The sequence below is a fragment of the Mytilus californianus genome, unplaced genomic scaffold, assembly GCF_021869535.1.
Source record: "Mytilus californianus isolate M0D057914Y unplaced genomic scaffold, xbMytCali1.0.p SCAF_1, whole genome shotgun sequence".
Lineage (NCBI taxonomy): Eukaryota > Metazoa > Mollusca > Bivalvia > Mytilida > Mytilidae > Mytilus > Mytilus californianus.
This window is the reverse complement of record NW_026262581.1, coordinates 11,833,841-11,852,089: the sequence shown is the minus strand read 5'-3', so window position 1 is coordinate 11,852,089 and position 18,249 is coordinate 11,833,841. Positions and strand designations below refer to the sequence as shown.

The following is an 18,249-nucleotide window of genomic DNA, read 5'->3' as shown; positions in this document are numbered from 1 at the left end:
TGTCTACAAACATGCATGCCAAATTAGATGCACACACATGGTGGGAATGCACATTATATGACATAATCACATATATATAGAGTTAGATGAATCTTATGATTGCTACATGTTTAAAAAATGTATTTATTATGTTCTCACTTGTTTATGCAATTACTGAGACTGCATAACACAATTTATGAGAACTGAAGTTGAATAGGTGCATTGTATATAAATGATCAGCATTGAAAGTAAAGTTGCTCATGTGGATCTTCTGCCTGAATCAAGCCATTTCACTTGAGCAGTTTTGATTTTGATACCCAACTTTTTAGCTCACCTGGCCTGAAGGGCCAGGTGAGCTTTTCTCATCACTTGTCGTTCGTCGTTGTAAACTAAATTTGGCCACAATCATTATTAGGGTATCTAGTTTAAACAATGTGTCAGATGACCCTGCCTGCCAACTAACCAACATGGCCAACATGGCTACAAATAGAACATAGGGGTAAAATGCAGTTTTTGGCTTTTATCTCTGAAACTAAAGCATTTAGAGCAAATCTGACTGGGTAAAAATGTTCATCAGGTTAAGATCTATCTGCACTGAAATTTTCAGACAAATCAGACAACCTGTTGTTGGGTTGCTGTCCCTGAATTGGTAATTTTAAGGAAATTTTGCAGTTTTTGGTTATTCTCTTGAATATCATTATAGATAGAATTAAACTGTTAACAGCAATAATGTTCAGCAAAGTAAGATCTACAAATAAGTTTAACATGACCAAAATTGTCAATTGACCCCTTAAGGAGTTATTGCCCTTTAAAGTCAATTTTTAACAATTTTTCGTAAATTTTTGTAATCTTTTACAAAAATCTTCTCCTCTGAAACTACTGAGACAAATTTTACCAAACTTGGCCACAATCATCATTAGGGTATCTTGTTTAAAAAATTTGTCCGATGACCCTGCCTTCCAACCGACATGGCCAACATGGCTAAAAATAGAACATAGGGGTAAATGACTTGGGGTAAATATGTTCATCAGGTTTAGATCTATCTGCCCATTAAATTTTCTGACAAATCAGACAACCCATTGTTGGGTTGCTGCCCTGAATTGATAATTATAAGGAAATTTTGCAGTTTTTGGTTATTTTGAATATTATTTTAGATAGAGATAAACTGTAAACAGCAAAAATGTTCAGCAAAGTAAGATCTACAAATAAGTTTAACATGACCAAAATTGTCAATTGACCCCTTAAGGAGTTATTGCCCTTTAAAGTCAATTTTTAACAATTTTTCGTAAATTTTTGTAATCTTTAACAAAAATCTTCTCCTCTGAAACTACTGAGACAAATTTTACCAAACTTGGCCACAATCATCATTAGGGTATCTTGTTTAAAAAATTTGTCCGATGACCCTGCCTTCCAACCGACATGGCCAACATGGCTAAAAATAGAACATAGGGGTAAATGACTTGGGGTAAATATGTTCATCAGGTTTAGATCTATCTGCCCATTAAATTTTCTGACAAATCAGACAACCCATTGTTGGGTTGCTGCCCTGAATTGATAATTATAAGGAAATTTTGCAGTTTTTGGTTATTTTGAATATTATTTTAGATAGAGATAAACTGTAAACAGCAAAAATGTTCAGCAAAGTAAGATCTACAAATAAGTCAACATGACCAAAATCGTCGATTGATATCTTATTGGAGTAATTGTCCTTTGAAGTCATTTTCTGCAATGTTTTGGTAATAATTGTAAACTTTTTTCAAAACTCTTCTGGTTTTAATTTAACTACTGGGCCAAATTAAACCAAACTTGGCCTCAATCATTATTAGGGTATATAATACTATTTATTATGATTTTAACCTTATTAATAAAACATGATTTCCAAAACCACAGTAGATACAGGTGAGCGACATAGGATCTTGAGAGCCTCTAGTTTTTTTTTAAATCTAAATATGACTGACATAGGAAGATACTTTGGTAACACACAAATGATTCATGCTAAAAGTCATAATAGTCAGTTTTAATTTCTTCTATTTTTACAACACTGAGTCAAATCTTACAAAGGATTATTTATGTAGCAGTCATAGTTTTCATCTAACACTTAATACTCAAATTTTCAGTTATGAATTTTGTGCAAAGAACACAAAATCTACTCTTCAATATATTTTCAGATAAAAGATTAATATTTTATTGAATACTCTTATATCTGAATTATATTTGTGAATTCACAAGTGCCTTTCAATTACATACTATACATATTAGTGGACACTAAAACTTCAGTCGTTTTAGAAGATCTCCAAAACTCTTTAAAAAAAAAAAAAAAAAAAGTGTGTATAAATATTAGTGCATGTTCTGTTCAAAATAATAACAATTGCATGATACATATATAAATTTAACTGCATGTGTGTTTATGGAATTTTCTTCATTCCTAGTAATTTGATTACTTTTAAAAATTTCATGATGTTTCTAAAAATTACAACACTGTAATAGTAATTTATTAATTGATGGCAGTTTTTGTGGATAGGTTGGTATAATACTAAGCAATAATATATTTGGATTGTAAATTTTTCTAAATTCCTGAAAATTAGTCTCCTAGAAATAATAATAGCTCAGCAATATTAAAATTTAATGTGTATAAATAGTTACTATTCCTAGTATAGTTACTGCTGTAGACCTTGTATGTCTTACCTGATATTGTTCTCCAATTTAACTTAATTTTTAGCAACATTCATATTAAAGAAAATTTTTCCTTTATAAAAGAACATTATTCAATAAGTGGATTTGTTCGGTTGTGAAATTTGCTGACATAGTACACAAAATATATTATTCTTACAATTTTCTTAAATATTTTTTATTGATATTCTGCATTTTATTTTCTATCATGAAAATTAACAGAAACAAGTTCCAAGTCTTTAACAATTTTATCTGTAGATTTGCTCAAAATTTGGTCTTTGGCATGTAAAATCAATCAATATAGTGGTATATTGAAGTTATTTACAAATGATGGCAGGTATTTTCTACATAGCTAAAAAATGGTCTTGCCCTATGGAAAGATGAAAATAGAAATATGAAGATGTTGTATGATTGTCAATGACAAAAAATAAGCAGAACAAAAACATGACAGACCGCAACAAACCACAACCACTGAATTACAGGCTTCTGACTTAGGACAGTCACATACAGAATGTGGCAGGATTAAACAGTAAACATGTCTGTTAGCTCTCAACCCTCCTTCTCATAACATGGCGGGCACAGTGGTGTAACAGCACAACATAAGAACAAACTATAAAAATCAGTTGGAAATGGTTAAACTCATCAGATCGGCATGAAGCTCAAAAAACAACAAGCATAAAGACAAAAGAAACAAAGTATCGATCTAAGAGTACAAGCAGTTACTGAAAGCTAGTTCAAACATGATAACAACTAATAAGTAAAAAATTAAAAATAGAATATATATCAAACTAAAGACAAAGGTATAAAATTTAGTGAATAAATCAAAGTGATTCATTCTGAGTTCTTTATATTTCTTTTAAAATTAATCACACAGGTGTTGAAAATTCCTAATGCTGCATGTTTGCCTGCTGCATTATATATTCTCACACCTAAATACACAATAGATGCCTCGGCTTTATAATGAGTTAATACTCAATGTATAAAATATTTCTCTTGTAAACAAAATAAATCTTGTATATCTTCTGTAACTGTTCATTACAATTTATATATTTTTGAAATTACAGTTCATATATTACTGACATTAAAACTCAGTATTTACTGACATTACAATTCAAATATTACCAACACTGAAGCAGAAATAATATGTTGCATGATCCAGTTCTTAAAACTTTTTGGAAAACAGTTTATTAATATATTGTTGCCAATATGGTTGGAGTGTCTATCTGCAAGGTCAAGATTAGTACTTAGTATGATAAATACATTGGGCAGGGTATCGTTTTATGAAACTCACAGTACTTCAGGTTTTTTTTTGCCATGTCATTTTAACTTAGATGTTTGATTGACACCTTTTATATTGATTTTGTTAATACATGTAGCAAGGTATTATATCAGTGCCTTTCCAAATTGCGTATGTGGCTATTGCAAAAACAACAAACTATTATAATTTATTTATTATGCAACATATCATTTCTGTAAGTGTTCTGTTATTTGGAAATAGTTCATTTTATTTTATTATATAAATTTCCTCCTTTTCATAATGAGTAATTTACCACTTTGCTGCAATACAGTAAATAAGATTTTCTTAAAATCTTTTTTGGACTTTTATTTATCAAGTAGTATAAGAACTAAAGTGTGTGGTAAATTTAATTTATAATATCTGATTTCATTAAAGAATTTCAGAGATATTGCAGAAAATTTGGTCAATGCTAATCAGGTTTCAGGATTATTGTTGAAATTAATACATATGTATATGAAATATTTATTTTCTGTGGGTAAGGTATTTTAATCTAAAACTCTCAATCATTTTTTAACACAAATTATTCATTTGTATACAAATTAATATTTATATAATATAATACAAATACAAACATGAAATATTTATTTTCTGTGGGTCAGGCATTTTAATCTAAAACTCTCAATCATTTTTTAACACAAATTATTCATTTGTATACAAATTAATATTTATATAATATAATACAAATACAAACATGAAATATTTATTTTCTGTGGGTCAGGCATTTTAATCTAAAACTCTCAATCATTTTTTAACATAAATTATTCATATGTATACAAATTATTCTTTATATAATATAATGCATGAATAAAACTTTCCATTTCCACATAATAACTTGTATCCCTTATATTACAGCTCCTGGCAGTAAGGGTTTGCAGACAATTTCTTTAGGTCAAGGTCAAGGGCCTATAGCAGAGAAGATGATACAGGAGGTATGATAGGTTTTTATGATTTGGCTATTAACTTGCTATTGAGATGGACAAATCATTTTAGGACAATTAAGTTCAAATTAATGTTTTAGATAATGGCTGTTTGTGCCAATTTATTTAAAACAAAAAAAAATAACACTGAATTGTATGAATTTGGCAGAAATAAGCAACAATGAGTCCTACTGAACCAATCCTCCTTCTGTGTCGGTACCAGGGAAATAATCCGTGCTGGCACAGTTCCAGTCCATCATTTGACTTACTTAACATTCAAGGGAAATGATATGTTTCTGTAAACCACTTTGTTTCCAGATTATATGAATGAATACAAATAGATTTGGGATATACTTCATTGAAACAGCAACCCAACATTAAAAATAACCAAATGACATCTAAAAGGCAACTTGTAGTTTTCAACAATAGACCAGTGTCTGTACAATATGTCAAGCTCTATAATCGTCCTGAGTACAAGTGAATAAATTAAACAGAAACAATCAAACATCTGCCATTAATACCCAATTCTCCAAAGATAAAAAAGCATAAAGATATGACATACAACAACTGCTTAACATGTTCTTGATTTGCCATGGGCACATGAAAATGTTGGTGGGGTTTAACCAGTTTTTTAGATCTCAACCCTCCCCATTTTTAATCTCTAACAGTAGATTATCAAAATATATCTTAAAGAATCATATATATATAATATTATACATGTATATATAATCTATGCATTTATGGATGGAACCAACATAATTTTGAAAGGATTGAAGACTTGTACTATTTTTGCAATTTCAGATGCCAACTAAAAGCTCTCTTCATACCGCCTCCATTTTAAAGTGATTATGATTAAAATAACGATTTATTATAAAACAATATAATCATTCAACCAAAATATTTCAGGTATTCATTGATTGTATGCTGCTATAATTTTTAATTACATAAAGTTGTGTTAATTTTTCTGAGTAAACTTAATTGATTTGGCACAGAAATTATAAATACTTGTAAAAGAGGGTCAAACTTAATAAACTGGTCTGAAGAATTATGACCTATTTTCAGGCTGTTGAAGAGGGGACATGGGTGGTGTTACAGAATTGTCATTTAGCAGCATCATGGCTTGGAGAATTAGAGAGAATCTGTGAAACAGTACGTAAACAATTATCAGATAGCTAGACATCAAAGGTGTAGCAACACATACAGGTCACTTTTACAGGACATACAATTGTTCACCTGCTGTTTTAATTTTGATCTGAGTGATTGTTGTGGTTTCCCATACTAAAACATGGATGCAGCCATTTCTGCTTATATTTTGGAGACAGCATGCAACACATGTCTAAAATTGTTTTAAAGACTCCCATATTTTTTACACAAACTTTTTTTAATAAGAAATATTTCAGTTTTGTTGTTTTATATTATTATTGTGCCACGTTTTGATGATAAAATGATATTTATTATCAATTCTAGTTCCTTTGCATTTAATTGAATAAATTACACTGACAAACATTCCACTGAACATGGGCTTTTATGATCACTTCCTCTTTGTATAATAATATTTGGTTGCAGGCATGTATGACACAGAAGTAAAAATTGTATGATATGATTTCTATGTGAAAAAAACTTTTTCCAAAAAACTTATCATCAAGTAGACCAAAAATTCATAAAACCAAAAATTAATAGGTTTGAACTTTGAAAACATTTTTGCCAAAAGGGGCTGAACTGAACAGCCATGACTTTTTAAGGTCAACTTTGCCTGAGTGAGTTGCAACTTTAGTTTTAGTACAATTTGAGAAAATGTATCATTTAGATCATGCCTTTACCAGAGTATTAGTAACTTGGAAGATAGTATCCACAATGATATAACCTATTAGCAAAAGTATCAACTTAGAGCAAATTAAGTGATGAAGTATAATTTATAAATTAATTCCAGAGCACTTGTAACTTGGAAGATGGTATCCTCAATTATATAGTAATTAGCAGTAGTATCAACTCAGTTCTAGAGCAAAATGAGTGATGAAGCATAATTTATAATGTAATACCTTAAAATATAGGATAATTTAAATAACATCAGGAGAAAATACAAAATAAAGTAAACTTTTCTGTGTTCAGATAATAACAGATCCAGCAAAAACCAAACCATCATTTAGACTGTGGCTGACCAGTTATCCTTCACCTGTCTTCCCAGTATCTGTACTACAGAATGGGGTCAAAATGACCAATGAACCACCAAAAGGTCTACGAGCAAACCTGCTCAGATCGTACCTCAATGATCCTATCTCTGACCCAGAATTCTTTAATTTGTGCAATAAACCTGTGGTAAGTAAAGTAATAATATTATGAATTGTCACAATAAAAGAACATTTCTTTTTCAACCAATATACTAAGATGGACAGTCATTTGTCTTTAGTACTAAAAAGTTAACTCAGTTCAATTTTTACATTTAACTTTGTCAACGAAGGATATTCCTTTATCTTGTATTTTGAAAGCAAAATAACATTAGAAAAATGTAGGTGCTTAGAACTCTGTGAACTATAAGGCTAAATGACCAGAAAAAGTATCAGTTTATGATGATGTACTGTACATCTTGAAACATTGCTGAAAGCTCTTCAATCCCAATGTCGACACAGGAACAAGAACAACAGAAACTATTGGTTTAAACTTTTGATCCCCTGGATGATTCATTCATTAATAAACGAGATTCAAGCATTAATTGAAATAATCTTTTGACCAACTGCACTGAGACTGCTATACATGTTACTTGTCAACTGAAATGACAGAGCGACCATTGAAACAATCTTTTGAACAACTGCACTGAGACTGCTATACATGTTACTTGTCAACTGAAATGACAGAGCTACCTTTGAAATAATCTTTTCAACAACTGTACTGAGACTGTTATACATGTTACTTGTCAACTGAAATGACAGAGCTACCATTGAAACTATCTTTTGAACAACTGTACTGAGACTATGATACATGTTACATGTGTTACTTGTCAACTGAAATGACCAAACGGCATTTGCTGTTGATGCAGTATGTTGCATGTCAACTGAAATGACAGAAATACCATTGCTGTTGATGCATTATGTCACACATATCCCTATTAACATATTTTAGTCTTTAAAATGTTATTGCATATGTAGTTTAATACTCTAAATGTAGAGGTTTTACTTGTTTGATAATGGGGTACTTTATTTTTTATATAATTTTGGCAGATAAGCAAATGAGGAATTTTTAAAAGTTGTCAATTTAATGAATTGAATTTACCTATATAGATTATATCCTTTCAGATTTTTGAGAAGCTGTTATTTGGATTATGTTTTTTCCATGGCTTGGTACAAGAGAGGAGGAAGTTTGGTCCATTAGGTTGGAATATACCATATGAATTTAATGAATCTGATCTCAGAATATCTGTCAGACAACTTGAGGTATTTATAAAAACAAATTTGCTTCTTGTTAATATTAAACTTTGTTTACTGAGGATTTTTATGCCCCCGCCGTAACGGAGGGGGCATTAAGTTTTACTCTTGTCCGTCTGTACGTACGTCCCAAAGTTGGTTTCCGTTCTCTAACTTTAGTTTTAGCTAAATGTTATGAAACTTATACAAAATGCTTATTACCACAAAACACAGATCAAGTTTGAATTTGGGTCGCGTCACTTAAATGGTTCTAGAGTTATGCCCTTTATAATGGAAAAATTGCTAATTTTTTAGTTTCCGTTCTCTAACTTAAGTTTGCCTCAACCAAATATTATGAAACTTATACACAATGCTTATTATCACTAAATACAGATCAAGTTTGAATTTTGGTAGCATCACTTTAGCCATTCTAGAGTTATGCCCCTTTATAAATGGAAAAATTGCAAAATTTGTAGTTTCCGTTCTGTAACTTAAGTTTGCCTCAACCAAATGTTATGAAACTTATACAAAATGCTTATTACCACAAAACACAGATCAAGATTGAATTTGGGTCGCGTCACTTAAACGGTTCTAGAGTTATGCCCCTTTATAATGGAAAAATTGCTAAATTTTTAGTTTCCGTTCTCTGACTTAAGTTTGCCTCAACCAAATGTTATGAAACTTATAAATAATGCTTATTACCACAAAATACAGATCAAGTTTGAATTTTGGTGGCGTCACTCAAACCGTTCTAGAGTAATGCCCCTTTATAAATGGAAAAATTGCAAAATTTTTAGTTTCTGTTTCTAACTTAAGTTTGCCTCAACTAAATGTTATGAGACTTAAATACTCTGCTTATTACCACAAAACTCAGATCAAGTTCAAATTTGGGTAGCGTCACTTTTACCGTTCTTCAGTTATGTCCCTTTATAACTATATGATATGCAAGCGGGGGCATCATCATCTGTGTCCACATGTGGACACAATCCACATTTATTTTAGAATGTAAGAGTTAGATCTGTGCTACATCACATTACTGTGGAACATTATTGAAATACATATAATATGATACCTCTTTGTCCCCCATTTTTATGGAATAGCTTTATCAAAGCCTCTTGAGACCAAAAGATTGGATTAGCCAAAAAATATAAAACAATTGAGTGCATAAAAACATAAAGGGCTTAAACTGAATTATCCAAAATGTTTTCTGTTAAACTTTTCTTGTTGGATTTGGAACCTCAGTTCAAGCACAGTTGATGAAAATTGACAGACAAAATATACCAATGTAAAAGACTTAAGGATGTTCGCTATTCTGTTTTAAAAAAAACAAGCCGTTTAAAAGTATTAATTGATAGTATATAAAAAAAGGAACTAATAAAGCAGAAAAAATTAAAGGTCTGTGTCCTTGTTTTCGAGATATAAGCCATTGAAAATTTGGCGGTAAATGAATCTCTCTAGATTTTTCATTACCTTTAACATTTGCACCTTTTTTCTTTCAAAAACTATGGAAAAATAACAAGGAGCTTATAAGATTTTCAAATATGGCTTTTTATTATGAAAAGAAAAGTAGGGGTTAGCGGTAAATTTTTTTAATGGCACTACATATATAGATAAAGCAAGAGGATTCCGAATATCTGACGAAAAGTTAAAAACAAGAGGAGTGAACATCCTTAACCTCTCTTTTAGTATTTAAAGAAAAAAATATGTGTGTACATGTTTATTGACTTTCCTACTAACTAGTTATATATGACATTTTTCACATAAAAAATTTTTTCCTTTTATTTCAATATTACTGTTGACATTCCATCAACTCTAATACTGAAATAAAAGAAAAATTAACAGCTAATTCTCAAGAATTTTCAAAGGGCAAAAAATTAGAAATTCTCATTTTATTCTTTGCAGATGTTTGTAAATGATTATGATGAACCACCATTGGAAGCCCTGACATATCTAACAGGAGAGTGTAACTATGGTGGCAGAGTTACAGATGACCTTGACAGAAGGTTAATTCTTAGTCTGCTGAAAATATTTTACTGTGAAGAGATTATTTCAGATGATGAATATAAGTTTTCTACAAGTGGATTGTACTATGCTCCTCCTAAAGGAACGTACAATAATTATATTGAGTACATCAGGAAATTACCACTAATGCCACATCCTGAGGTATGTAAGAGTTCACTTTATCTACTGTTCACCTAGAGGTATACATTAGTATACACCTTATTGCTATTGTCTGCTATAAAAAGACACACAGATGTTTCTGTAAAATCCTGATGTCACAAGGGAAAGTTTTTGAATGCACATTTCAAAATTGACTGTTGTATAGTGTCAATAGGTCAAGTGTGACAAAATCTTATCTCCCTTATTTAAAATATCTTTATAACTATAACTATATAAGGAAATTTTCCTTAATGTGAAATGTTAACGTTTTTTTTCCATGCACAATTAAATTAACACTTGTGAAAGAAATTTGATGTACAGTTATCTGTCTATTTTTACAAGAATAAGATAAATATGATAAAAGCAGTTATATTATTAGATGACAGTTGTTAAAGGGAAAATTCGCGATGTTTTACTTATCATCTTATTATGTTCATAATACCATTAAAAACATATTCACCAAGTTTTATCTGGATATGAAAACTAGTAAAGAAGAAAATTGGGAATTATTAATTCTATTTATTCAAACTTCCTGACTTATGTGACGTAGTTTAAGTCTTTTTGCATGCCGGGAGTGGATTAATCTCATTTAAAGTCTTGTTCGTTAATCATCTAATAACGCGATTTAAAGCGCATCAACGACTTTTGGTGTAGCTATTAACCAACTAACAATTCAGAAAGAAAAGTGATCAGCCGTGCATTTTTTTAAATTAAAATTTACGATTTATATTTTAAGGATTTCTGATATGATTATAGTAATAAAAGCAAATCATACAATAGAATTTTTTTATGATTTTTTTTTCGACGGATATTTTTAACAACATATATAACTGATAGTATAATAGAAATTCACGTTTGTATTCTCCCCTATTACTTCAGTCGAGGATTTGTCTTACTATACAAATCATTGCTTCAGTCTAGTACTGTGTAAATACAATGCATGTGTATTATGCTGACACCACCTGGTAAAGGCGTGGTTAAATTCACGGTAATTAAAAGATTAGCATTATGTAATTTTAATCCTTTGATCTTCACTAGAGTGGTGTTTGTCCTCAAGGGTTCACCGTTGCAGGTATGAGACAGATTTTTTTTAATTATTAAGGGAGGAATATGGTGGCAAAATACCTTAATTATATATATATTTTTTTAACATTTTGCATTTGCTCAGTTTTTAAATAAATAGGTGAGTATTTTGTTGTAACATCGAAATTCTGAATCACTTTTAATAAAATAATTATATAAATATTATAAATGGCCCACGAAAACGAGCGTATAAATCAAAACAGTACTATTTTAAATTATCATCGGTAACCTTGAATATTTAAATGTGCAGAGAAAATTATCAGTTACAAAAATATAGTTTTGTCGTCCAAAGCGATCTTCATTTACCTAATCAGGAATGCCCTTATTAAAATATTATAAATCTCACAACGTATTTATATAATTCTTAAGCTATTTGACCAACGATGTTTAAAAAAATTAACAGAATCAATCTAACGTCAACTTTCCTTTTTTAAATGGAGACAGAACGTCGAAATCAATTTTCAATGTGCTTGATATCTTGTACCTTTGTAAGACTTATCATTCATTCATAACCCCACTCTAAACCAGAGACATATCTACGTCTGTTTAAACTGACAAAAAAAACTCATAAAGCGGACAAGCAGTATATTCTGTAAATTTCTGAGATTTAATACAAAGAAATAAAAAAAAATCCCGAAATGAATTTGATCCTGGAAAATATTCACATCCTCATTCGGTCTGAAAAAAAGATACGAATTTGGTATACAGAACATGCAGAAATGTGAATGTTATAAAACCTAATTGTTATATCAGAAACCATTATAAATATGAACATGTATACGTAAGACCTCATGGGACGTCACCTAACCACATTCAGGTAATATACAAGTAGCTCTGTTATACCCGGAAATGTCCCCTCCCACCCCCCATATCGAGGAACAGTATATCTTACAATGTGTATATTCCTGCAAAAATAAAAATAAAATGAGAAAAAAGAAAGAGATGAACGGTAAGTCACATCAGATTCAGATATTTATATAGTTGCTTGTCGTTAAATAGAGATCTAGTGTATACATGTCTCTGCGTTAACTTATAAAAATAACAGGAAATAATAACCTTGAAATAGATTTATGATGAATACTTTGCAACTGCGACACCCCTTTTTATCACAGCGTACATGCATGCATTTAAATGACTGTCCGTTATGTGATTTAGAATGACAATCGTACGTACAATCCTATAGTTCATGGTGAGTCCTTTTCTATCAGATATGCGACTTTTCGTATTTATATTTTCTCTTATATTAAATCGGGATTATAGAAAAATGAAATGTTGTTGGTAGATACAAAACAGAAAATGATGAACACTTTTAGCAAAAGATATTGGATCGGGGGTCTGTGAATTCACATTATTTGTACAACTCTCCTTACTCTTGGGAAGCGTGTGCTTTACATCGAGGCTTGCGTTGCTTTACATCGACGCCATAGTAGTTCAACCAATCGGGGAATGTTTATTTGGGGCATACATCTATTTTTACTGCAGGTTTTGGCATATTTTAATCGAAATTAGAGAAAAATGGAATGATGTTAGGAGATATAAAACAGAAAATGATAAATATTTTTAGCAAAAGATGAATTGGATCGGGGTTCTGTGTATTCACATTATTTGTACAACTCTCCTTACTGATGGCAAAAAATGGAATTTTCGTGACCTAAATGGTTCGCGAAAATTAATATTTTTATATATATATAGTAATTACCGGTACTGTCATTCAATATCTAATGCATAAGTGCAATATTAAGAGTGGTTAAATCCCCTACAAGCTAACTAAATAAATAAATCAACCCTCTAGCTGACCAGACGTTAATACAACTACCATCAGTCTATCCGGAGTGAAGTTTCTTTATTTCTTCAAATAGGCTTTTGGGTATCATTAGTGCACGTCCAGTGGCATATATATATATAACATGCATGTCGGACCAGGAAAATGTGATGATGACGAATTTCTTAAACTGTTCTAAATAATCTTATTGAAATATAAATCTGTGATTTTACTATGTCTATAGCTTCGATGAACCAAAGCAAGTTAGATATCGACCTGTATTTAAATCAGATTGGTTCTGGATGTTTCTCTCGTATATTCAATATACTTGTATGATATTAGTTCTATATTGCGACTATCCATAGTTCCGTATTAAACCTTCCATCTAGGCGTATAAACCAATGATCGATAAGTGCCGCACATTTTGTTAAATCAATATTTGTATGTTTCAAAATGTCCATAATTATTGACAACGAGTATATACTTACATTTTCCCCAATTTACCCTTGGAAAATGTGTAAATAGATTTTTATTTCATCAAATCTTTTTTTTTTTTAATTATTTAAATTTTCATAAATATCATTCTTTACACCAAAAATGTTATTTATAAACAAGCGTATGAGTTTAGCAATGACTAGTAGTATATCACTATCGGATACGCTATACAAAGTTGTATATTACACCTGATAGATTCAAAATGGAAGTTACATGTTATCGGCCGTGTACACTGATCAATACCCCCAGAAAAGAAGTGATGCACGAACTTGTTTTATGTAATTGTGTAATAACAGTTTAAAAGCCCGACAGGAAATCGCTTGAATACCTGTACGTGTCACCTCACAATACCTCTGTGAACAATCCCTTTAGCCATTTTGGTGATCAGATAAGGGAAGGTCCGAATTTATTTTAAAAAGTTTATTACATAAAACGATTATGAACAAACTAGATTTTCAAAAACAATTTTACACGGAACACTTATTTATAACTTTGACTTTTTAACTAATTTCAATTTCTTGTTTTAAATACTTCGTAAACAAAACAGTTTCAAAACGACAGACCATACTATTAGTACTAGTTATTTAAAAAATAATATATATAAAATTACATTTTCCGTATCAAGTTAGTTAGGAAAGGTTGCACAACCATGTCTTTCATAATCTTTTTTGTGACCCGGGAAACTGTTTATGCTTTCCTTGTCGGATAAAACAACCGTACGCTTGACAAGATATCGACACTCAATTACGGCTACGTTAGGTTACTGCTTGTTTTGGTCCTTTGTGGTTTATAGAAATATCGTGGTCAATATTCGGGGAGGATGTCAAAATGGCCGCATGCGGAGAATTGATACTCTAAATTTAAAATCGATGGTGATCTCTTAACTTGCAGAATAAAACTTTAATATCTATGAATTTGTGCTTTTTTATACATAATGAACAGAATATGAATTTTTCATTTTTTTGCGAATTTTCCCTTTAAGAGCTTAATTTGCAAGAAATGTAATGATTGATTACATTTTTAGCTCACCTGGCCTAAAGGGCCAAGTGAGCTTTCTCATCACTTGGTGTCCGTTGTCCATCGTCGTCTGTTAACTTTTACAAAAATTTTCTTCTCTGAAACAACTGGGCCAAATTTAACCTAACTTAGCCACAATTATTATTTGGGTAACTAGTTTAAAAAATGTGTCTGATGACCCTGTCTGCTAACCAAGATGGCCAACATTGCTAAAAATAGAACATTGGGGTATAATGCAAGTTTTGTCTATTATTTTGAAAACCATTAAAAATAGAGAATATCTGATGGGGAGCAGAAATGTTCAGAATGTTGAGCTCTACCAATTGTCCATATACGTCAAAGCTGTCAGACGACTTCCTATAGGAGTTATTGCCCTTAAATGACAAGTTTTACCTTTTTTTTCACTTTTGCCTATTATCTTGAAAACTATTATAGATAGAGAGAAACTTTAAACTGCAAAAATGATCAGCAAGACAAGTTCTACAAATAAGTACATGATGGAAATCGTCAGTTGACTCCTTATTAGAGTTATTGCCCTTTGATGATGATTTTTACCAATTTTTTGCGTTTTTGCCTTCTATCTTAAATATTATTATAGAGTGATAGATACTTAGATTAGCAAAAATGATAAGCAAGACAAGATCTACATTTAAGACAATATATAGGAAATCCTTATTGGAGTTATTGCCCTTTAATGATGATTTTCACCATTTTTTTTGTGTTTTGCCTTATATGATAAAAATTATAAAAGATTAATAGACACTTTAAATCACAAAAATGATCAGCAAGTCAAGATCTACTAACAAGTCAAATTTTGCCAAAATAGTTAGTAGGCTGTCACTCTTTTTAGGAGTGATTGCCCTTAAATGAGGATTTTTTTCCCTTCTTTTGTGTCTTGAACAAAAACTAAAAGAAGATAAAGAGAAACTAAACAGATTAAATGATCTGCAATACAAGATCAACAAAACTTGAATTCTATTCTCGTCTACAATGTTGGAGAGTGTCCTTTTTTAAATATGCACATAGACCTATGTTAGCGACACAGGATCTTTAGAGCCTCTAGTTATACATTATTTCAGGTGTTTGGCTTACATGAAAATGCAGATATATCTAAAGACCAACAAGAAACTCAGCAGTTGTTTGAAGGAATTCTTCTTACATTACCACGTCAGGTGAGGCAATATACCAGTAATTGTACCAAATGTTGTACTCGTATTTATTTGTATAAAAATATAAGTTTTCCATATATAGAACTTAACTTGTATTCTTGATTGCTAGAAATAATATTCGAAATCTGCTGAAACCAAAACCAATTTGAACATGCTTTTCATCCCTTCTAATAAATGATTAGTCTTAAGTGTGAGATGAGACAAAGATGTTACTTTTCCACAAGCATAAAAAAAAATAAGTATGCTTTTATTGCATATCTTGTCAAACAGATTATGTATGTAGAAGCAATAACTAATGATGTGACTGTTAATCTCATTTTCATTCTCTATAAAAATTAGAAGATGTGGTATAATTGCCAATGAGAAAACTCTCCACCAGAGACCAAATGACATAGAATTGAGCAACTATAGGTCATTAATTGTTCACCTAGGTTAAATTTTTGGATGATATCTGCTTTTTGGTATAAACCATACATGAAGGATCTGTACATGTAATATTTGGTACATAAATTACTGGTGAGATATTAGTATGACATAAACAATATTGCCTTGAACTCAGTTAGATACTGTAAATTCAGAAATTATTATTGTTGTGCAATCAATACAAATCCCAGATTGATTATTGCAATTTCAGGAAATGATGCATACAAATAATACTATCAAATATTAAAATGTGAGTGTTTATTACTGCCACACCAGAGGTATCTTGTTGCCATTTTCTCATTAATAAAAAACATCGCAAACATTTCTGAATTTACAGTATTCCAATCGTAAAGTAAATGTCTTTAAAATGTCTATTTCTTAAACAGCATTGGTACTTTAAGTATTTCATAAGCATCTATAGGAGGGTGTCTTTTTGCATTAACCAAGTCAACAATTGACCTTTATAACTTTTATAGAGGCATTCAAATATTGCTGTTGGCAGGCGAGACATTTTAGCGTAGTCTCAATAGACCAATTTCGAGTTTTTATACGCCCGTTTACGGGACGTATTATGGTATTTTGCATTTCCGTCAAAAACTTTGATTTTAGTGAACACCATTCGGGGATCGTCACTTCCTTCCCATGTTGAGCGAGAGGCTGAAAAAATATGATGCTATATTGCACGAATTATTAGGCAAATTAAATTCTTATAAATTGATAATCAGCACTGCTGTCATTAGGGAATTGTGATTAAGTACCTACAGAACAAACATTATTTCTAGTTCATCCTGCATAATGACGATCACGAAGACACTTGATGAACTTTAATAGTGCATGGATACAGGCGGTCCCCCCTATCTGGTAAATGAAGTCATAAAGGCGCGCATAATTGACAAACATTTTTCCGGTGAAGGACATAACTCAAAAGTGGTCTATTGATTTTCAATTTAAAATGTTTATAAAAAGTTATATATGTACAAACAGTTTGTAGTTGTATTTCTTGCTAGACAAAAATTTTTGTAAAAATCAAAAGATATTATGAAGCATTAAATGAGATGAATTATAATTTCATGTTATAATATATATGTATCATATTACTGTTAAGCATCACTTAGTTTAACAGTAGCATTTGATCCACAGAAAATGAAAAAAATGTACAGGGAATTGAATAAAGATTTGTTAGAATGATAAGATTTGTGGAAAGTTTAATCAATTTTTTGAAAAAAGAGAATAAGTTCTATACTCATTTTCTTAAGCCAAAAAATTAGAAAAGAAAAATATGGGTGATTCCGCTGTCAGATTTCTTCTGTTTAAACTTTTTGATTTTACCGTTAAAGACAGAGGAACTTTCTTTCTGTTCTATGTTTATCATTTTGTTCAATCTTTTGTTTCAAACATTTTATTTACTTCATTACTTGTAAATCGTTTACCTTAAACTTATTTGTTTTTGTTTTTTTTACCCTTATATTGCATGCATGGTATGTGTTTGTGTGATTTTTGTGTGACTAGGACCCGGTACTAATTTCTGTATTGATTGGTTTTTTACTTCACTTTTATTTTTATTTGCTTATGAACTTTTGTTTATCTTTTTGCCCAAAAAACTATCACTGTGATTCAAGTGATGCATCATGTTTATTAACATAAAACCACACTGAAATTAGGTGAGCTTGACCTTTATTTTATACATGAATAGCTTCTAATAAGGTTTGTATTAAATTAAGATCAAAGCGACTACAAATCATAAAGAAATAATGTTTTCTTATTTGATGTATAATGTTAAGTGATGAAGGCCCATACTTAAATTAGGTGAACCTAACTTTGATTTTATGCTTGAATGACTTTGGTTAAGTTCTGTACTAAGGTCCAGATATAAACAACT

At 30.7% G+C, this 18,249-nt stretch overlaps 1 protein-coding gene across 4 annotated transcripts in view; it reads left to right on the top strand.

Annotated features, from left to right (window-relative positions):
* The window catches only part of LOC127698932 (dynein axonemal heavy chain 3-like), a 157,242-nt gene that overhangs the window by 123,552 nt on the left and 15,441 nt on the right, over positions 1–18,249 (top strand). For all 4 annotated transcript variants that reach the window (XM_052202720.1, XM_052202798.1, XM_052202898.1 and 1 more), the window contains 6 exons: positions 4,799–4,875; positions 5,926–6,012; positions 6,973–7,179; positions 8,154–8,291; positions 10,164–10,424; positions 15,858–15,950. In XM_052202720.1, coding sequence (XP_052058680.1) covers positions 4,799–4,875; positions 5,926–6,012; positions 6,973–7,179; positions 8,154–8,291; positions 10,164–10,424; positions 15,858–15,950 — 863 coding nt within the window. The remainder of the gene's footprint in view (positions 1–4,798; positions 4,876–5,925; positions 6,013–6,972; positions 7,180–8,153; positions 8,292–10,163; positions 10,425–15,857; positions 15,951–18,249) is intronic.